The 21,945-nt window shown below is 47.8% G+C and overlaps 1 protein-coding gene across 5 annotated transcripts in view; it reads right to left on the bottom strand.

The window, feature by feature from the left end:
* GON4L (gon-4 like) overlaps positions 1–21,945 on the bottom strand; it is a 2,357,623-nt gene that overhangs the window by 1,701,824 nt on the left and 633,854 nt on the right. For all 5 annotated transcript variants that reach the window (XM_069649947.1, XM_069649953.1, XM_069649967.1 and 2 more), the window contains one exon: positions 13,929–14,121. In XM_069649947.1, coding sequence (XP_069506048.1) covers positions 13,929–14,121 — 193 coding nt within the window. The remainder of the gene's footprint in view (positions 1–13,928; positions 14,122–21,945) is intronic.

Here is a 21,945-nt window from a genome sequence, read left to right as displayed (position 1 = left end):
AGGGATTAGCTGTTCTGGTAATGCCGTCAACCTCCTTGATCCAGCCCAACACTTCAGACCAGAAGACTTTTATTCGGGGGCACCCCCACCACATGTGCCAATAGTCTGCTTTTTCCCCACATCCCCTCCAGCATTCTGGCTTGATTGTTTGGAACATTTTGGATAACCTGACTGGGTCGTATTGCCATCTATGCAGTAACTTGATTGCGTGGAGCTTGTATTGGTTTGAGATGGATATTTGTGTGGCTGCTTGGCATATGGTGTCCCATAGGTCCGGTGTGATCTGTTCAGCAAAGTCTTTTTCCCATCTGCCTTTCAGTGCGTCCGTGTTCACTCCCTCCCCTCCTATCAGTGCCCTGTACATGTCGGATATTAGGCCTTTCATCTCAGTTCTTGAATCAAGTATTTTTTCAAAAGGAGTGAGATCTCTCAAATTTAGGCTTCCACAGAGGTCTCGTCAAAACGCCTTTAATTTGTATAGATTGGAAAGTGGATAGTGGACCTATTCCGAGGGCTTCCGTTAGTTCTGGGAGAGGGATGAAGGAGTCTTTTCTTTGTAGTTGCCCAACTCTTTCTAATCCTGCCTCATACCATGCTTGGAATCGTCCTACATTTGGAATGTGGTCGTTGATTCCGGGAGACCATAAGTGGCTCAAAGGGACTGGCCAGGTGGTAATGTTTTGCATGTTCTTTCCTTGTGTCCAGATGTCCCAAATGGTGCTCAGTATGGGGTGACCTTTGAGTTTTCTTCGAATTCTGTCCTTCGGAGCCCAGAGCCATTCCGAGACCGTGGCTGGTGAGAAATAGTGATTGTCCATATTGACCCAATGGATGTCTGTTTGATTACGCAGATGTGGGATTAGAACTCTTAGTTGGGATGCTTCGTAGTATTTGTGTAGGTTAGGGAGTCCGACTCCTCCCTTGTCTTTGGGGAGTGTTAAGATCTTATATGGGATCCTCGCTTTCTTCCCTTGCCATAAGAATCGGAGCATGGCCCTTTTGGTTTCAGTAAAGAAACCAATCGGGATCGTGATGGGTAACATTTGGAAGGGGTATAGGAATCGCGGGAGGGATACCATCTTTATTGCATTAAGTCGACCGAGCCAAGATATTGTGAGCTTATCCCATCTTGCCAGGTCGGACCGGAACTGGTTTAGTAGGGTAGGGAAGTTGGCCTCGTATAGGTCACTCAGCTTTTTAGTAATTTGTATCCCCAGATTCTGTAGTTTTGTGTGTTCAATTTTAAGGCCCAGGGGAGAGAATTTGGTGATATTTTCATCTTCTGAGCCTTGAAGGGGGAAGAGTGTCGACTTAGTTTTATTTACTTTGAACCCTGAAAGTCTACCGTATTCTTCCAGCAGACAGAGGGCTCGAGGGATGGAAGAAAGGGGGTTAGTAATGTGGAGGAGGATGTCATCTGCATAGAGGGCAATTTTGTATTCCGTCGACCCCATTCGAATACCCTCTAGGATGGGGTCGGCCCTCATCGTTATTGCCAGGGGCTCTAGTGAGAGTGCAAAGAGAATTGCCGAGAGGGGACATACCTGTCTAGTCCCACGTTGCAAGTTAAACCATCTAGAATATTCACCGTTCACGAATATTGAGGCTTTAGGGTCCGAGTATACTGCTTGTATTGCTGTCCTAAATCTCGTGCCCATTCCCACTTTACATAATACCGCTTTTAGGAATCCCCATTCCACCCTGTCAAAAGCCTTTTCTGCGTCGATAGAGAGTAGGACCGGGTCATTATCCAGGGTCTGGGATGTATGAATGAGATGGAGGGTTTTGCGCATCGTGTCAGCCCCCTGTCTCCAGAGTATAAATCCAACCTGGTCTGGATGTATGAGTTGCGGGATTAGCGTTTCCAACCTTGCAGCCAGGATTCTAGTATAGATTTTCGCGTCAAGGTTAAGCAGCGATGTGGGGCGGTACGAGGCACATTTCGTGGGATCCCTCCCTGCCTTGGGGATCACTGTGATCAGTGCCCTGGTAAAGGAGTCCGGGGGCTTCCCCGTGTCCATTATCTCATTGAAAAGGGTCGTCAGGAAGGGAGACAGTATTGCAATGGATGTTTTATAGAATCCGGCAGTGTAGCCATCTTCTCCCGGGGATTTACCTAGGGTTAGTCTCTTTATGGCAGCTTGGACTTCCGATTCTGTGATAGGGGATTCCAACAGTTCAGCATCTTGTTGTTATATGTGGGGGACAATTATTGAGGACAGGTACGTTTCAGTATCTATTTGTTCAGGGTTAACTTCAGAGGAATAGAGTGCCTCGTAAAAGTTGGCGAAGGTTTCTGGAATAGTAGTGTGAGCGTATGACGTTTGGGAGTTATCCTCAGAGATTTCTAGTACTCTTCGTTCAGCTCTCTGCTCTCGAAGCCTGGCAGCGAGAAGCGCATCTGACTTGTCCCCCTTTTCATAGAATTTTTGTTTCAGAAACCTCAATTTGCGCACCACTTGCTCGTGTTCTAATAGTTTCAGTTTGTTTCTTTTATCTCTGGCTCTACTCATTTTTATGGGATCTAATTCTGCGTCTGGGTCGGGTTTGCTCTCCAGTTGGTGAATTTCTGTTCGTAGCTTCTGTTCGATAAGATTACGTTCCCTCTTTTTTGAGGAGCCTTCTCTTATCAGAATTCCCCTCCAGCTATCCTTTCCTGCCTCCCAGACGGTCTGTTTGGACGCCTCCCCATTATCATTTGTTTCGACGAATTGGGAGATTTCCATCTCGGCTCTGAAGACAGCGTCTTTCCAGAGGCTCTCATTGCAGCGCCATTGAGCTCAGTTGGCTCAAGTCTGTTCTGGTGGCTCGTGTTGGGGTTGCCAGGTTTTCGATCTTTGACCGGGTCCGCCCATTGGTTAAAGTCTCCGCCTAAAATAATGTGCCCGGTGGCTTCTAGTAATATCTTGGGAATCGTTCTGGAGAGGAATCTCGATTGTCCCGTGTTCGGGGAATACAGGGTCGCAATCGTTACGTTCACCTTACCTATTTGCCCATTTCCGAGCAGAGCTCGTCCTTCCACATCAGACCATGTCCTGGTAGGGGTGAATGCTATGCCTTTTCTAATGAGGATTCCCACTCCACCTTTTCTAAGCGGGCCAGAGCCCCAGTATTCGTTCCCAACTCGTTTCCCAAGGATCGGTCTTTCTTCTCCTTTTATATATTTCGTTTCCTGCAGGAGGAGGATATCTATTTCAGCCCTACGGAATTCTCTGGCGACGAGGGACCGTTTCGTCGGTGAATTGAGTCCTTTTACATTGAGTGTCCCGACTCTCAAGGAGACATTTTTCCTTGTGTTAGTGTCAGTTGTCATTGCTCTTTCTCATGGGAAACAGTCTCTTCGTGTGTAATTGGTACTGCTTTTTACTCGTGGAGTGCTTGCTGCTGCGCTTGTTTTGGTTTACTATGTACGCTGCTTTGACCCGCCTCGGCCCTGTGGCCTTTCCCTCCCCCTCCCTCCATCCCCTCCCCATTCCTAATTGAAGGCGTCCGATCGAACCCGGCATGTTGCTCCAGGTCGGCATCGGACCACTTGGGGGGGGGGCGTTACTTCACGCCCCTTAACCAAATAAGTTATCTTTGTCCGGAGTGAGCCCCTCCTTGATTCCCCCCTAATTTTTGTCATTAGAGTCAGGAAAACGTGTATGTGTTCGTATCGCCTCATTACATCATTCACTTATTTAATTGGAACTGTCTTACCAGTGTCGCTTGGGTTCAGTGATCTGCTTCTGGGGAGATATTGCCTCTTCGGAATTTTTGTGACCCCTTTACTTTCTTTCTCCTGGGGCCTTGGATTCGCCACTCTCGTCCTTCTCCATGCGTCTCTCCTAGGCTGGCCACCTCTCCCCGAGTGCCAAGAAGGTCAGATATGCACGTTTGTATTTCTTTCTCGGATCTCAGCCTGAATCTGGTTCCCTCGTATTCGAATGAAAGTGAGAAGGGGTAGCCCCACCTGTATCGAACGTTCTTTTCTTTGAGCATCTTTGTGAGCGGACCACATGTTTTCCTGAGAACCAGGGTCAGGGAGGAAAGGTCTTGGTATATTGAGATTTGTGCTCCCCCTAGCGTGATCTCGTCGCTCCTTCTGGCTTTTTCGAGAATTCTAGCTTTGTCTCTGAAGCGATGGAATCGGGCAAGAACCGATCGTGGACCACCCGTGGGGCCACCTGCTCTATGTATTCGTTCCGTTATTGGTTCATCCACTTCATCGTCTGCTGTGAGGAGTCTGATAATGTTGTGAAGTGTTTCCTTGAGGTCCGCCTCCGTTTCCCCCTCTTTCTCAGGAATTCCAAAGATGCGTATATTGTTCCTTCTTTCTCTATTTTCCAAATCGTCCAGTTTGAGTCTGAACTCATCTTCTTTGCGTTCCAGGTCCTTCAATCTCTGTTCATGTTGTATCTCTAACGTGTCGATTGAGGTCTGGTTATTTTCCACCCCTTCAAGCCTGTCCTCCATGCTGTCGAGTCTTTGGGTGATCCTGTCTATTTTGCCTCCTATGTTAGTGCCCAAGTTCTTTATTTCGCCCAGAAGGGCAGCAATGTCTCCTTTCGTTGCCGCCGCCAGTTCATTTCCCGTAGTGATGTTGTTTGCCATTGCTGGTTCAGTCAGAGCGGGAGAAGTGGGGGCGTAGGCGAAGTGCAGAAGCTTGTGCTTGAAGTTCATGCAGGGTTTTGATGGTAATGTCGTGGTTCCTTCAAAGCGGCAGGCAGAGGAGGCACACGCCCCTGTTTTGGGGGCCTTACCCTCTGTACTGATCTGTTACAAGGCACATGGGGTAGTACCCTCTTGGCAGTGGTGGATTGGTTGCAGCTTTAGGTTTGGGTATTGACAGTATACTGCTGTGATGATGGCGGGGAGTGCGTACTCGGTTCCTTTGAATGGAGGAGGCACACGCCCTGTGTCCAGGGGCCTTACCCTCCGTTTGGTATGTTTTCTGTTTCGCCGGCGAGGTGTACTCCGGGGGGGCCTCAGGATTGGAGATGCCTCCCGCGTGTTCTCAGGTGAATCGCAGCACCATTTGGTACACGTGCCAAGATTTGGGGGTCTCACCCCTGGTTTACCTCTAGTGTCGCTTTCTCCGTTCGACACTACGGCGTTCTGTGCCGGGGTTCGGAGGGTTGTCCCGCGCACCTCCACTACTAGTGGGGCCAAGGCAGATTGTAATTCTGGTGGGTTTCTCGTCTCACTTTCAGGAGTGTGTGTGGTTTACCGGTGGGGCCCCTTTAAAGGGTGCAGGAAGCCATCAATTACCTTCTGGAGGGCCAGTCCGTGGTGGGGTGGTTGTTTCCACATACCCGTTTGCCGTGGGTGCACCTCGCTTCTGGAGTGGAGCCGAGCGTGTTGTGTAGACTCTCCCCGTTTTGGCTCCTGGGTGGTCCGTTAGGTGGTCCGTGGGTCGCTTGGGGCAGAGGCCTCTTCTCTGGTAAGCGCAGAGTGCTTCAGCGCCGTTATGTCCCCCTCTGTAGCGTCGGGATCCACCGGAGAGTTTGGGGGGGGGGGGCCAAGATGAAGCGTTGAGTCCCAAAACCACTCACGAAGAGTGGGTCCGCAGCCGCTACCCGACGCGGGCCGGGGGCGGTGGAGTGCAGATGTCGGGTGGCCCTGAGCTCTCAATGTTCGGCTGCTCGAAGGGGGGCGGGCAGTGAACAGGCCTCGCCACGCGTTATGGGTCCTTCGTGGATGCCAGGCAGGGGAGGTATCTTGAACGGGGGTTCGGGAGGGTTCAGGGCTAGGGCACCCACCTGTTCATGTCAGGGATCTGCTCAGGGCCGTGGTCATCCGCGCTTGTGTAGGCTCCGTTTGCGGGTTCGTGTTGTGGGCTTTTCCCGAGAGTGCCCTGCAGCGCACGTGTGCCGGGTTGGTTTCGCTTTCTCCCCGGTCCGGACGGCCGCGGCTTGTGAGTCGGATTTCGTCGGGATCCCAGGCCCGTTTTCGCTCGGGGTTTTTCCCAGTGCTGGGGGAGATATTCGCACAGCAGCTTCACGCTTTTTCTCCGGTGGCGGGGTCCAAAAAGTGGGGGCTCAGTCCATCTTTTGGGGCGGCTGCAGCGGAGCTCACGCAGAGTTCATGGATGTCTCTGCGCCCCCTGGTGGCCACCTACAGAGGCCTTTTTAAGTGCATAATCTGCAGGTCCATGTACAGAGTTATTTTGCAGAACAACAATGGCCAGTGCAGAATACATTAACTAAAAAGTCAATTGACTGCAAAGCATAGCTAATACACAACATATGACTGGGAGAAATAGTAACATAATTGAATCCAAGTGCCTTCATTTACACAAATCGTGACGGCAGTGAACAAAATGCAAAGTCTAGAGTAGGAAGCTGAAACTGAAATGGCAAGTGCTTCATCTGATACTATTACTAAAAGGACATATAATCCCACAAATAATCATAAACAGCTGATATTAGATGGCAAACAAATAAATCAAATGGACAATTTCTTGGTGTTCAGGACGTGGAAAAAGAGCCACAGAAGTTGAACAGCGAGTAAAAGACACTGTTGCAACTACAACACAAGAGGTTTCCTCATTGAGAAGTAACTATGCAGAGTTACAACGCAAATACCGATTTAGAGGACAGTTCTCGGTGCAAGAACATACAACTTTTGGGGCTAGCAAAAAAGAAGGTATGGAAAAGTGTCTCGACTTACTTCCTGACCATGTACTGGATTCTAAAGAACTGCGTGGATTGGTAATAGACAGGGCGCATCGCATATCCAAGCAGAGACCCACTCCAGGGGCACTGCCAAGAGGCATCATTATGAAGTTTCTCTGTTACCAGTATAAGGCCAGAGAACTCGCAGCAGCCAGGGAACATGGTGACATAATCTACAATCGTACCAAACTGTCTGTACCCTGATTATAGTGTGGCAACCCAGAAACGGAGGCAAACCTACAACGGTGCAAAAGGAACTTAAAGTCTGCACTTCTGCCACTACACTCTGTTGTCATCACTCAACACCAGCATAATTCATAAACATTCTTGCACTACGTATTCTAGGTAACAGCTACAAAAAAAATTGTAAATCTGTTGTATGCCACATCCCCAGTAGCAGCGCTGTTTTCCCACTATCCTTGAATTCCTCAATTTTAGTTTTAAGATCGATCAAGGCTGTTTCAGTGCCATGGAGAGTGCGGAAGCCCGATTGGCGAGAGCCTAGTAGATGGTTAGCTTCTAAGTAATCTTGAATTTGGAGATAGGCTACTCTATCGATGATTTTTAGTAGGAAAGGTACAGTGGTGATAGGCCTATAATTAGTTGGGATGGATGGATCAAGAGTTAGTTTCTTAAGAAGGGGGAGGACCCAGGATTCTTTTAGGTTAGCTGGCACTGTGCTGGATTTGAAAGAGGAGTTAATGAGCTTCAAGATAAACTGGGCTAAATCTCTGGCTGCGTCCTTTATTATTTGAGCTGGGCAACTGTCGCCCTTACAGTTGGAAGGCTTCAGTGAGAGGATAACCGTTTCAGTGTCGATGATGGAGATAGGTTTGGAGCTAAAAGGGGGATAGTATTAGGTTCAGTCACTAGAGGTGCTTGTTGATCAGTAGGAAAGAGGGCTTCCTTTTGATTAGTTATTTTAAGCTGGAGGGTGGACATTTTATTCGATAGGGCGTTCTGTATGTTAGTGCACCATATCTTGTCCTTGGGGACCATGTCAGTTGGTTGGATGGGGGATTCCATTTCCCATAGGATGGCAAAAAGTTCCTTGGTATTAGATTTGGCATTAGTAATTCTGTCATTGAATACATTTTTTTTGTATTGATAATTTCTGTCTTGTAATATTTGGTGAATTGGGTTAAGTTAACTTTGTTGTCGTCAGTAGACGAATTGCGCCAGATAGTTTGGAGTTTTCGTTACTGCTTTCTAAGGTCCTTAAGTTGGGGTGTGAACCAAGCATTAAGGTGGGCTTCTTGTTTAGTTTTGTGTAGTTTGGGTGGTGCAATAGTATCTAGTGCATGAGACATAGCGTTATTAAAAGGTGTCTACTAGGGTGTCTGGGTCAGTATTGTTCTCCAGGCCATTGATAGTAGGCAGGAGGAGGGGGATGAGTTTTTCTGTAGTAATGTCTTGTTTTCTTCTGGTGGGGAGTGGTGGTATCATTTTGATAATTTTAGGGCTGAGGAGGTCAAGTGTATCAGTGAAATTTATTAGATAGTGGTCGGTCAATGGTTGAGGGATGATGTCAGTAATGACAATGTTGCAGTTAAGTTCAGATACCCAGTCAAGGGTTCTACCTTTAACATGTGTGGGGGTGAGGACTTTTTGGGTAAGGTGGTGGTCGTTTAGGATAGCTGTTATGGAGAGGGCATTTTTATTATCTGGCTCATTGAAGCCAATGTTAAAGTCGCCCAGCAACAGCGTTTGCGAGTGATTTTGGGTATTGTTAGCTAGGAGGGTGGTAAGGTCATCTTCGAAGATTCCCAAGGGACCTGGCGGTCTATAGATCAAGTGAATAGTTAGCGTGCGGTTATTAGAGAGTTGTAATTTTGATGAGAATACTTCACAGGAAGAACAGGGAGGTGAGGTGGTGAGTCTGATAGGCAAAGTAGTTTTAGCGATGATGGCTAGGCCACCGCCTTTAGCATTGGGTCTATCTACTCTGTGGATCTGGTAATTGTCAGGTACGGCTAGCATCAGGGAGGGTCCTGCTGCCTCGTGGAGCCAAGTTTCTGTTACGGCAAGGAGGTCGATGCTGCTGTTTATTATGTCAGAAATTTCAGTTGCATGGGCTACCATGGATCTGGCGTTGATAAGGGATCGAGTAAGTGATAAAGTATTCTTAGGAATAGGATAGCTTGCAGATTTATCTGTGTGCTTGTTTCGACTTGGGTGTTTCTTTTTATGAAAGTGAGTGGGATTCGGGGTCGGAGTTGAGGGTTCCGTGGCTTGAGTTTGCTTATCCAAGTGCGTCTGTATAGTTGGGGATCTAACAGTATTGTTTGCGCTATTTCTTTTGGGTTCATAAATGCAAGGTAGTCTTGCCCTAAGTTTCAGGTTTCTGTCTGTGGGGGGGGGGGCTAGTGCTGTAGGTAGCAAAGGCCATGATTGTAGTTAGGAGGGTCAGGGAGGTCAGGTTTCTACACATGGTAGTTAGAGTAGTTAAATGGTTCAAGTTACTTCACTTACTTCGCTAGGATGTCTGGCTAGGGCGTCGCAATATAGATTGCGGGTGGCTTGTTATAGCCAGGGGTTCTAGTGATATGGATCATGATATTTAAGAATCACAATATGAACTAAAATGCATGACTCAGAGTAGTTAGCAACGTGCAAGGCAGGCAACCCAAGGGTCTTACATAGGTAACAGGATGCAGTGGCAAGCTACCAAGGGGTCTCAGATAGGTCACAGGGTGCAATGGTAGGCTACCAAAAGGGTCTCGGATAGGTCACAGGGTGCCATGGTAGGCGACCAAAAGGGTCTCGGATAGGTCACAGGGTGCCATGGTAGGCGACCAAAAGGGTCTCGGATAGGTCACAGGGTGTCATGGTAGGCGACCAAAAGGATCTCAAAAAGGTCACAGGGTACAGTTGTAGCAATACGGCAGTCTAGGCAGTACTGGGTGAATGAGTGGGCACATTCGTAGCAGAGGGACAAAAGGCAGAGCAGATACCAGGCTTGCAGCAAATGTGGGCATATCGGGCAAAGAGCAATGCAACATACGTGGGGCACCAATCAGTAGTGAGGCACAGCAGGTTAGGTTATGCAAGTACACTACACTTACATCAAGTAAGGAGCAGTGCAGAGTACACAAGGCACCATTCAAAAGTGTGGCACGTCAAACAGGCATTGCACCTCGAGCATTATCAGGCAGAAGAGCGATGTAGCATACATGTGGAGCAGATCAGAGTATGTGCGCAGCAGGTTTGGATAATGCAGGAGGTAGGCAGACTAACTCAAGAATCGCGCACATTAGTCTGAGGCAGGCGCAATAAGGGAGCATAGCAGGTAAAGCATAGGCAGTATGGCAGGTGTTAGGGGTGCTGCAGGTGAGCACGTTGGTAGCAAACTGGGGGCGAGCACTATAGACTAAGGAGAGCGCTGTATCTCAGAGTCAATAAAGTACATTAAAGGTGGTGCAGGTAGCGTGGATTACCTTCCATTGCAGGTGGTCAAGCACTGCTGGTTAAGTTAGCCGGTGGGGCACTAGAGGCAAGATGAATTGCAGACGTTTTTGGGCATAAGGACGTCGCCTGGCTGCGCTCGGTCAGCTCAGTCAGGGGATGGCCTTCTCTCTGGGCCTTACCTCATTGGCCGGCTCTCGCCTGCCGGTGATTGGAGGCACGATGTGTTGCCAGTCAGCACCAATCTGGAGGCAGGGTGCAGGCCAGGCAGGCATTCAGGACAAGGTCAGGGGCGGGGGGACCAAAGCGTGGCGGCCATCTTTAAATTGCCTGACAAACGAATCTCGAGTGGAATGCAAACACATGGGCAAAATGTGCTTGGAGGCTGCAGGTAAGTAAGGTGAGCAGCCTTTGTAGAGTATAGCAGACAGGTGCTCTTCAATAAAAGCGATGAGGCGAAGATGTGCTGTGAGGATAACGAGGGCTCTGAGGCAGCTGATATTATGCCTGGAGCTTACCTCTTCCTCTCTGCATCTCGGGGGCAGCGTGGGCTGCTCCTACAGCGGGCTCAGCGATGGTGTGGCTACTGGACATCATGTAGAACAGACTGGGGGCTCAGCTCAGTCAGGGGGATGGCCTTCTCTCTGGTATCGTCAATTCTCCTCAGGGGGGAGCCCTTTCCCATGAAGCTAGTGAGGTGCAGCCACTACCCAATAGTCACCCTAGGGTTAGTATAATGCAGGAGGACCTCAATCGAGAGGGACTCCCCTATGGGGAGAAGGAAGATCATCTTGGGTAGAACACATCACTCCCTCACAGGCCTAAGCCCCCCCCTCCACCCCTCAATTGCCAACCACTATATTGATAGTAAACCAATGTATTTCTCTGGAGCCAGGAATACAACTAAGATAAGACGAAAAAGAACATAGAAAGCTAAGGATTGCTGACTTTCCTGGTACTGAGGTGGTTCACAGGAGGCATGTGGAATACCAATGAGTCATTGACAACAGCGTGGGACATTACACTGGGGCAGAGTTAGCCCCATAAGGAGAGCAAAGAAGGACTCAAGGTCTTCACCTTCCTCCCTGGTCGGAGAAGCCAGAGTTTTGAAGTACGTGGTGGACCCGAGGGAAGGGTTCTGCAGAGGACACCGGCAGAAATCATTAAGTCGGTGACAGGTCTTGCGTTGGCAGGAGAGAGGTCAGCTGCAAATAGGCAAGGCAATGGCACAGCCACCAGGAGGTGGTGGAACGTGTAGTCCCCCGAACGGTGCACAGACTGCAGAAAGCCTCAACAAGGGGAGACACCACAGAAGCAGTTGGCTGCTGGAAGTGGGAAGGAGACCGATCCCAGTACCTGGAGAGAACGGTGCCGTGCAAGCAAGTCTCAGAAGGTAACAGGAAGCACGGGCGGACCGGTATGGACGTGGGTGGAGTGAAGAGGTCTCCGCTTCAGGCCAGGGCAAGTGCTTCAAGGGTCTGGGGCCTGAAACAAAGAGTGCGTCCAAGGGAATCTTCCTTGTGCCAGTGGTGGGGACAAGATCACTGACCACCAGAGAAGGATCTGGGACCCCATCAAGAGAGAAGAGTGCACCTGTGACATCTTCCTCGTGCCAGTGGCAGAGGTAAGCCCACTGACCAACAAAGAAGGGTCCGGGACCTCGAGATAAGCAAGTTTGCTGATTCTGGGAAAAAGTGCTTTGCAAAAACTCAAGAAAACTGCTCTCAAACATGAGGGCAAGTGAGTCATTCACCCTTGCATTGGAGTGCCAATCGATACCAGGAGAAGGGAGCCTTTCTCCTGGTATAAGAAAGTGACTGTACAAAGTGCTGGCGTTATCAGTCAGGGGAAGGGAATGATTCCCCCTGGCATTTTGGGAACATACATACACAAGTAGAAGTGAGTCATTCTCCTGGGGTAAGATAGCTAAAGGCCAGTGGAAGGGAGCCATTCCCTCTGGCATTGTCTTTGCAAGATAACAATGAGGGAACGCTACCCACACACCAGGAGAAGGGAGTCATTCTCCTGGAGAACAAACTTTCTGTAGGACAATATTAGTTTTAGTTATAATATAAGGGTTAGAAGTAGGTTCTGACACAGGACAGTGAATTTTCATTTGGACAGACATTCTGACAGTCCCTTGAAATTTAGTTTGAGACAGGAAAACACCTCTTACAGATAGGGAGTGGTGATGGTTTATTTTATGTTAATAGAAGTATTTAACCACAAGCATGTCACCTTTGTGGCAGCTTCATTCTTCGACACCCTTACACAAATCCCTCCTAGTTAAAGGAAGAAATAAGATGGATAGGTGTCATTGAGCGGTAGCAAGTAACATCCTTGTTTTAGATGCCTGGGCAGGGAGGGAGTAAACCAATAGAAGTAGTTAGAAAGGGACGGCCCTAGCACCAACTTCCCAAAGAACCCAGTAGCCTTAAAGATCTGCCGGACCGGGAGCCAAATCGGTCAATTATTCACTTGCCAGCTGTGCAAATGTACAGGAGATGGCCGGTACTCCTCAGGACATGAACATGGGCACGTAGGTCACTCATCTTGCCCCTTAATGAGAATGAAACATTTCTAACAAGAAATGTGAATGGTGAATACAAATGCAAATGTTTCATTTGCAATAAAAAAAAGCTTTGACTGTATTGAAGTTAGGATATTTGGGAATTCCAGTTACTTGCCCATTATGGACTGGTCAAGCTTCTACCAACACCCCTACTATACCCCATCAGAATAGAGAAGTGTGGATTAGTTAGAGTGGTAGCTGCACAGATTAACTACAGCCAGCACATATGCTCTTTGTGGACAGAAGCTCCAGTTGGTACAGCAATTGAGGAGTGCTGGCATCCAGGTCAGTAAATGTGGGTTCATTGAAAGTTGGTTTTACTGTGGATTATAACAGTAGTAGCATTAGTCTTCCCGGGACTCGACACGCTGGCCGACTTCTTATACACAGTTTATCCTCAATCACCACCTCACTATGTGAATGCAAACTGCACACAGCCACAGCCCAGAAGAGGATTATTGCTTCTGATTTCAACTGCTTGTTCTCATGGGACTTGCTTAATCTATGGCCTCGGGATTCACATCAGTAGCTTGCAACCATGTTTCCACAGCAGGGGAAAACAATGTGACCATGCATCGTTATAGATTTAAGCACTGACAGAACGCTATTGCTCTATCAGAGCCTTCCAGCACCCACTTTGCAGCCCACTGTGAGGCCGCCTCCACAACACATAATATGTATTGTCAATCTGTTAGGCAGACTGATTGGCTAGCTTCCCCACAATGTCCTGGCCCAGTCTACAGTGCATGTGTTGTCTCATCATTGTAGCACCTCACCCTTTTTGACTTCCACATAGTGATCCAGAGCAACTGGCAAGCTACATTTCATGGTGCTTGCGCGCTACACGTGGGGGATCACTACTCTACATCCTGCCATAGCCACTTTAGAGGGCAGGTTCAATGTTGGAATCTTAAACAGGCACAAATCAAGATTGCTGAGTGAAAGGGAAAGCCCTCCGAGTCAAAGGCTGATTGCAAATGGTTTGTTTTAAAGTTTCACTTAATTTTTCTAAGTGCAGTTTCTAGCCCAGTGGTACTGTAGCAACAGGCAAAGATCGCTAAGGCACTTTTTTGGTTACATTTTGCACTCACCAGATGATATTTAATTGTGTACTTCACACAGCTATTTGCATGTTTTGAAGGAATTCATGAATTAAGTTGTCTCCCGCTTGCATACAATTGCGGCTAAATGTTTTCCCCAAAAGAATTTGCAGTGATCACATGCATCCCCTTTTAACTAGGACAGAGTGGGGTGGGGGGATGGGGTACAAACTTGAAGAAAAAAAGAAAAATTACCCTCATTGCCAATGTCGTCCTTCATCAAACCCTGCAGCCAGAGTTTCCAGTTTTCATCATCAGCAGTGTTGGGGTCATACATATCAGGTGTGGCATCAGGAGCACAAAGCTCAGCCTCAAGCTGTCCAATTGGAACATCCTTTAGGGTCCTCTTGGAACGGGTGCGACAGGCAATGATGCTTTCCGGGAGAGGCTGGAAGCACAGAGGGAAACATTAGAATGGAACGAAAGAAACAGCTATTGTTAAAACTTCAGAAACGTTTGATAGAGGGAAAGGCAAAAATCTGTCAAAATGTAAGGGATACTTAAACATGTTATGTTATGTTATTTTGCATTTATATAGCGCCTTATATACCATTGCTATGGTCTGAAGGCGCTGGTAGGTTGAACGCCCTTGGGAACCGAAGTTCGGGTCAGTAGAGAGAGCCCAAAAAGTGCGTGTGCGCACCAGGTATGTGTGCAGCTGGTGCGGAATTCAAGTGGTAGCTGCTTCTTAGCAGGTGTGGTGGTTGAGAGATCAGGAGTTTGTGTTCGCTCTGGCCGGCTTTATCCAGATCGAGTGTGGCTGCGTTAGACCTGAGGAGAACGCCTGGCTGGGGTGTGCGAAACCAGCAATGTTTACAATGATGGGGAGTGAGCAGGAGATGTTGATATGAGAACAGTTATACCGAATGGTGTCATAGTATCTCTGTTCTAGTTGAGTGGTGGTGTAAGCGAGAGAGTAAGCGTGGGGTGTGGTATGAAGTATTCCCTGCATTCCAAAGCATATTATGTACGTCACGCAATTCCGTGCGGACAGGTCCGTTCTATGCATTTTTGTACATTTCAAAATCGGGTACACTTCTAAATTCAGCTTTCTCAAAGGCGATTGGGCGTAACTTCTAAATGCAATTGGGTACACTTCTAAATTCAACTTTTCTCAAAGAGGCGATTGGGCGCAACTTCTAAATGCAATTGGGTACACTTCTAAATTCAGCTTTCTCAAAGGCGATTGGGCGTAACTTCTAAATGCAATTGGGTACACTTCTAAATGCAATTGGGTACACTTCTAAATGCAATTGGGTACACTTCTAAATTCAACTTTCTCAAAGAGGCTATTGGTCACAACTTCTAAATGCAATTGGGTACACTTCTAAATTCAGCTTTCTCAGAGAGGCTATTGGGCGAAACTTCTAAATGCAATTGGGTACAGTTCTAAATGCAATTCGGCACAACTTCTAGATGCAATTGGGTACACTTCTAAATGCAATTGGGTACACTTCTAAATGCAATTGGGTACACTTCTAAATGCAATTGGGTACACTTCAAAATTCAACTTTCTCAAAGAGGCAATTGGTCACAACTTCTAAATGCAATTGGGTACACTTCTAAATTCAGATTTCTCAGAGAGGCTATTGGGCGCAACTTCTAAATGCACTTGGGTGCACTTCTAAATGCACCTGGGTGCACTTCTAAATGCACCTGGGTGCACTTCTAAATGCACCTGGGTGCACTTCTAAATTCGGCTTTTCTCAGAGAGGCTATTGGTCACAACTTCTAAATCCTATCGGGTACACTTCTAAATTCAACTTTCTCAGAGAGGCTATTGGGCGCAACTTCTAAATGCAATTGGGTACACTTCTAAAATCAACTTTCTCAGAGAGGCTATTGGGCGCAACTTCTAAATGCAATTGGGTACAGTTCTAAATGCAAATCAGCGCAACTTCTAAATGCAATTGGGTACACTTCTAAATTCAACTTTCACAGAGAGGCTATTAGAGATTCCATCTAAGTGTGGCATATGCTAACAATCACTGGTTAACATTAGGCTGCAGGCCATTGAAAGGTAGGTTAGAGTGGCTGGAGCTTTCTGGAGTAGAGTAATTGCTCTACCCCTCACCCAAGCCAACACTTACGGTTTTGTCGGTGTCTGGTGGCTTCCTTGGCTTCCCCTGCAGACACCTGCTGACACTTCCTGGAGCAGCCTCTGTTGGAGCCGGCCTTGGGGCCCTTAGCCGCTGGGGGCTGCCGGGCAGGGGGCTGCCCTGGGAGGACCAGTGATGAAGGGCAGGTCGGGAGGCGGGAGGGAGCGGGACCAGGATGGGGTGGTGGGGCGGGCTGGGAGGCGGGCGGGCGAGGGATAACCAGGAAGGAGGCCAGGAAGTACGGGGCAACGCGGGGCCTGGGGCAGCAATCAAACATCAAAAAACAAGGAAAAGGGGTCGCGGATGGGGGGCACACTCACCCGTTTCTCAGATGGGAAAGAGGAGTGGGTGCACCGAACGGGTCGCTAGACCCAGGCGACCGCTTTGTTTGTTCAACTAGCAAGACTGGAAAGGCATCAGCAAAGTCTTACAATAATTTGAAGAACAGTAACAACTGAATACATATTAAAGGAATGAAAGGTCAGTTATAAAACCTACTTTACCCATCATGGGTATGTTATGTTACTTTGCATTTATATAGCGCCTTATGTACCATTGCTATGGTCTGAAGGCGCTGGTAGGTTGAACGCCCTCGGGAACCGAAGTTCAAGTCAGTAGAAAGAGTAGAGAGAGTCAAAGGTGCTTGTGAGCACCGGATGTGTGTGCAGCTGGTGTGGCATTCATGTAATAGCTGCTTCATAGCGGTAGGTGTGGTGGTTGAGAGATCAGGAGTATGTGTTCGTTCTGGCAGGATTTATCCAGACCGATTCATAATAAAATGTGTAAATAACCAAGGAGATTGGAAGGACCCTGTATGCAAAAAGCACAGAAAATGTGCTAATTCGGAACTTTGTATGGTTAGAGGACTGGACATGTGTTGTACAAAAAGATACTCCAAATAAAATTCTGTAGTTCATGGAATATTCAAAGGAACAATTTATTGTGGAGACAGGCAGAATAAGGCCCAATGCATTTCGGATAGAAGTCCTTCAGGGACCATAAACTGCCTATGTACTTTATTTAATAGAATCCACGTCAATTCTGTGCACTACAAGGTATTGATGCAGCATGCACTGGACTAAAGGGGGCCCCAGCAGCATGGTGCTGACTCACCACCACATGTCCTAGAAGGGAGCCACCATACAGAATTTGAAGTCAGAGTGGCTACAAAACAGAAACCATTTCTTTTTATTTATTTATTGTTCACTTGTTAGGCGCTTATGCAGGAAGCAAATACTGTTTCAAAGCGTCCACAGGGCAACAGGGAGGGGACATGGGATGATAGACAATGTAATTACAACAATGTTAAATAATTAGATACAACAAATAAGAAGAGACAATGGGGAGGGGAAGACAAACCTACTAGGCCTTGTGAGTGTTCAGACCGTGCAAGTGCAGAGGGGAGAGGGGTATGGGATAGGTGCTGTGGTGCTCATGGAGAGCAGCAGGTGAAGTGCTATGAAGAAAGGTAAGTGCAACCTTCAGTGATGGAGGGTGGGCTGAAGCAAGGGAAGAGGATAGACAGCAGCTGGGATGATAAGATGTGGGAGATCAGGGCCCTGAGGATGCACAAGTGCCCTGCACACCAGTCAAGCTACTGTGCGATTAGCATGGGAGTGAAGGAAGAGGTAAAGAGGAAGGTCTTGAGGCTTTTCTGGAATTTAAGGAGGTCCTGCTAAAGAAAAAGAGGAAGGGGGAGGCAGTTTCCTCCGCCGAGGAAAGCGATCGACCACCTGTTCTGTTTAGCAAACCTCTTCACATGCAAGGAATTGGTAACAGAGCAACGCAGGGGGGTATTTGGTCAGAAAGAGTTGCAGATAGAGTGGTCCCCGGCCCCAGCAAGCCTTGTAGGTGATGCTGAGGGATTTGAATTTAATCTGTGCTGCAATCGGGAGCCAGTGAAGACCTTGTACAGCAGGAGAGATGCAGTCCCTGGGCATGCCCTATTCTGGATTAGCTGGAGTGGACAAAGGTAGATTAATGAGGAGGCTATTGCAATAGTCATGCCTAGGATAACCAGAGGCCGTTACCAGGGGAATCCAGACATGGATCCCTTGCTCACTGTGCTTCGAGAGGCACAGCTCCACCTCACTGATGAGGCCCGGCTAGGCTGAAACACGTGTCTTGGGTTGCTGTTGGTATTCTTCTTCAGAGGATAATTGCCTACCATTTTGGTGCTGGACTACCTACGGGTGGGACAGAGACTGATCTGTGTATGGACATTTCTCCTCTGTGAAAAGCAGTGAGCTAAAGCATGGTTGAGACCCTCCCAGGGGTCATCCACCCAAGAACAGGTCAATGGGCCGTGTTCGTACCAGTAGAGGGTTTCCCAGACCTCTTTATGCAAACGTAAATGTATAGGTGGCTGCCTGTGTGAGTGTATGGGGCAAGGGTGCACAATTACATGTATAGGGGGCTGCCTGTGAGAGTCTATGGTGAATGGGTGCACACGTGTGTGCGTGCTCTTTTGTTCAGGGGTGCAACGAAACCTACATTTCGTTAGGGGTGCTAACCCTTCAAATGTTGGGAGAGGTGCTAACAAACATTGGGACAAGGAAAAGGGACGTGCAAGTAATTCTGGGCTGAGAAGCTGATTTGAGGGTTGTGCGATAAATGGTCATCCATGTCCAGGACAAGCAAGCATGATCTGTGGTATTTGTGGCTAGAGAGGCATTTTGGTGCAGCCAGTCAAGTCATTTTTGTAGTTTGGCTTGACTTTTTATTTTTTTTTAACTGGGCATCTCTGATAAAGCAGTCCTGCTAAGTGTAATTACCTGGCTAGACTGGCAGTTGGGTGCTGCCAGTCTACCTGTTTCTTACTGCGGCATAGTATATTTTTCTGGGCATCTGTGATAAAATAACAGTAAGTGTTATTGCTTCGACTGGCAGTTTGTTGCAACCAGTTTAGGTATGTTTAAATCTGGCCTGGCATGCTTTACTGATCTATATTACGTGCCTAGACTGGTCTACATTGTGCAGCCATTTGGACAAGTTTTCATTGTGGCATGGCATTTTTAATAGCAAGGCATTATATTAAAGCTTTAATGTTCCTGTGCACTATTAGTGACTTGCATGCATCGGATTTTTGGATTGGTGTTAACCTACAACACAATTGCAAACGGTCTGGCCTTTTAGCACATTTTCCCCATAAACTGTGCTGTATAATGCATTAAAACACATACTTCTGTCTTTCCCCTAGTGCAGTGTGTGGCGTGCCCCTGCAGCAGCACGTTCATGCATGTTGTGCAAGCGTGGTAATCTAGGCCGGACCAAAGTGTGGCTCGACACGTGATGTGTTGCCGAGTTGGGGGAGAGGGACCCTCAGCATTGCTCGCAGGGGGCCACACACATTCTGTGTTACGCCACTGGCAGAAGGATGACATGTTCAAGTGTGGCCCAGCTTACGCCTTCAAAAAGGTAGATGGGTGTGATCTAAAGGTGGTAGCTGGAACATTTTAATTTTTACGACTACTGCAGCCAAAAAAGCAAACCAATACTGAATGTACAAAAATTGCCATAACGGTGAAAGCAAAAAGGAAACCAACAAGGATAGGACACACACTTTAACACACCTAAGCTGCTCCAGACCCACCAAATGTACTGTACAGTCAGGTTTTTTTGTGAGAAGTATAGGGTAAGAGATCTCAGCCACTCTAATCCATTTGACTCAGAATCCTGAATACAGAGGGGAGGGGACTGGGTTATTTATCAATTTAATATAACCACTGTGGGGGAACTAAGATAAAAAATAATGTTTACTGGTTTATCCCCAAAACAAGTCATGTGGCTATGGATGCCTTGGCAGTCTGAGTGCCAGGAATGAGGTTCCCCCAAAGATACATGGGTCACCCCGGGCCCATTTTCTGGAGACCCTGCATTCGCTGCCTTGCCTCAGCCACTTTTGGTCCCTGGCATGAGGTAAGGTTCATGCCCCCATCATCCAGTGTCCCTCTGCCCGTTTCAGGTCATTGTGCATTTTGTATTTAATTTAGTTTTTGCTACGCAATCCCTTCATGCCTGCCCCAACCCTCTTGCATGCTTCCTGTGTGGCCCCCGCTTCCTAGACCTCCCCTGAATGGCCGATAACCTCCACATCACAAACCCTACCAGGGCAGCCTCCTGTCACTGTTCACCTGGGAAGCAGGCCGCCGTCAACCTGCAACAACTGACTAGGTAAGAGCGGTCTGGGGTGGGAATACCACAATTACTGTATTCCGGAAAGCCCTACTCCCTGCCCCCCCCCATATCTTCGTAAAATAGCCTACCAAGATTTGATGGCTTGTAAGTAATAGTCCCATCACTGCTGTATTTCAATCGTTGAGTACCATTTAATTAACTCTTGGGTCCCCATCTTAGGCACTCTTTCCAAATGCAGGTGTTACTGCATTTACTGTTGTGCCCCCATTTTAGATGCTTTATCCTTCTACCCATTTATCCCAAACCTTGGTGTGTCAGCATTTACTGTTGTGTCCCTGTGAGGAATTAGACCATCCGCACGGTGGGTGTGCACTAGACTGGGCTTTTTTGATATTTTTTAAAGAAATTTAATGATGGGAGATCAACCTCAAATGTGTGGGGCTAATCCACAAACCTTTTCCTATGCTCACTGTACAAACACAGGTTTGTGTACTCTGGGTGGACACCGCCTACAGGTGCCTCCACCACCACCCCCACCCCCCCTCGGGTCCCATTTAGGTGGAATGTGACAGACAGGAGAAAAGGAAGGCATTTCAAGAGGAGGAGGAGGGCAAAACCTTCCTCTGGGCATCGCCAGCCTAATTAACTATCAAAGGCTTCATTGCCCATTGTCAGTCCTGCAGGTGGCAGCGCATACTGAAGAGAGTGAATTGAAGCAGGCCTGCGAGAGGCCTGGACGCAGAGGTGACAAAGGGCAGGAAACCCCAACACCTTTTTGATATGCATCCGTGTCATCCTGAAGTCAGCTCCTGCCTCTTAGTGTCAAGGGCAGTGAAATGGCATGTCCGTGACAACGGTTTACAGTAGTCATCCCAACAGGGGGACTCAATTCAAAAGGTATGAGAATGTGGTTTGGCGGCGATCAAGAGTCTCTTTTCGCCACACCTTCAAGGGAGACCCGTCTTAAATCTGGAAAAACAGAGCTCAATTAACCAGAGAAACCCTTTGATCCACAACAGACAGGAAGATGGGTGGGACTTCGTGTTAGGTAGATTTATCATTATTGTGCTTCATCCCCCTCTCCTAGCGAGACCCCCAGCACATATGGTTGGACTTCTGGATCTTTTTCTTTTAATCCATGCATTCATTCTTATGGGCTCTGTCTTTTGGAACTCTATTCTTTGTAATCTACCTGTACTACGGAGTCGGTCTGTTTAATAGCTCTTAAAGGCATTTATGTTTTACTACTGCAGCACACAGCTCCTTATTAACAGTGTTGCTGGGGACCCCTAGCCTTTTCTATATCCTTAAGTAACTACAGTACCTAAAGATAGAGATACTTAGTGTCTCTCCCAAAACTCTATAGTCTGAGATTGGCACACACCACCTTCAGTAAAGTGCTAAAAGGGATACTTCGTATTCCCCCTTCTCTCTGCTCCTGTGACTTTTTTGTCACATAGACTATCTCAATCACCTAGTTATGGCTTGTGACGCAATAGTTGTGTTTTACCAACTATTGTGTATTTATTGTACCGCAGGCTAAGTCCATAGCCTTGGTAGTGCACAATAGGGGCACCCAAGTACCAACTTGGGGCCCTCCCTTCTTTTTTCGCCATTACTGGCGTGGTTGTTCTTGGTTTGCCCTTATACCATTTTGGGAGGGGGAGGTCGGTGTGTGTTTTTTGCCTTTGGCGGGAACCAGTAGGCTAGGCTCCAGAGTGTCTGGGCAGGCAGGAATTGGTGGAGGAGTCTTCCACTCCCCTGTCCTTTGTATGCCAGAGCGCCTGAATGGGTCCAGATCCAACAGGGGATCTCTAGCTGTCCTGATTGGCCAGCCAAACACCCCTTTTCTGTAAAATGCTGAGAGAGATGGCAGAGGAGTGTATGCTGGAACTGTATAAAAGGTGAGGCTTCTGGAGTGTAAAGCAAGTTGACCACTGGAAACAGAAGTAACCGATGAAGACCAGAGACGCTGG

Source organism: Ambystoma mexicanum, chromosome 1p (assembly GCF_040938575.1).
Source record: "Ambystoma mexicanum isolate Mex_15411 chromosome 1p, UKY_AmexF1_1, whole genome shotgun sequence".
Classification (NCBI taxonomy): Eukaryota; Metazoa; Chordata; class Amphibia; order Caudata; family Ambystomatidae; genus Ambystoma; species Ambystoma mexicanum.
Note: the sequence above shows the minus strand (reverse complement) of the source record. Positions and strands in the feature narration are given on the sequence as shown.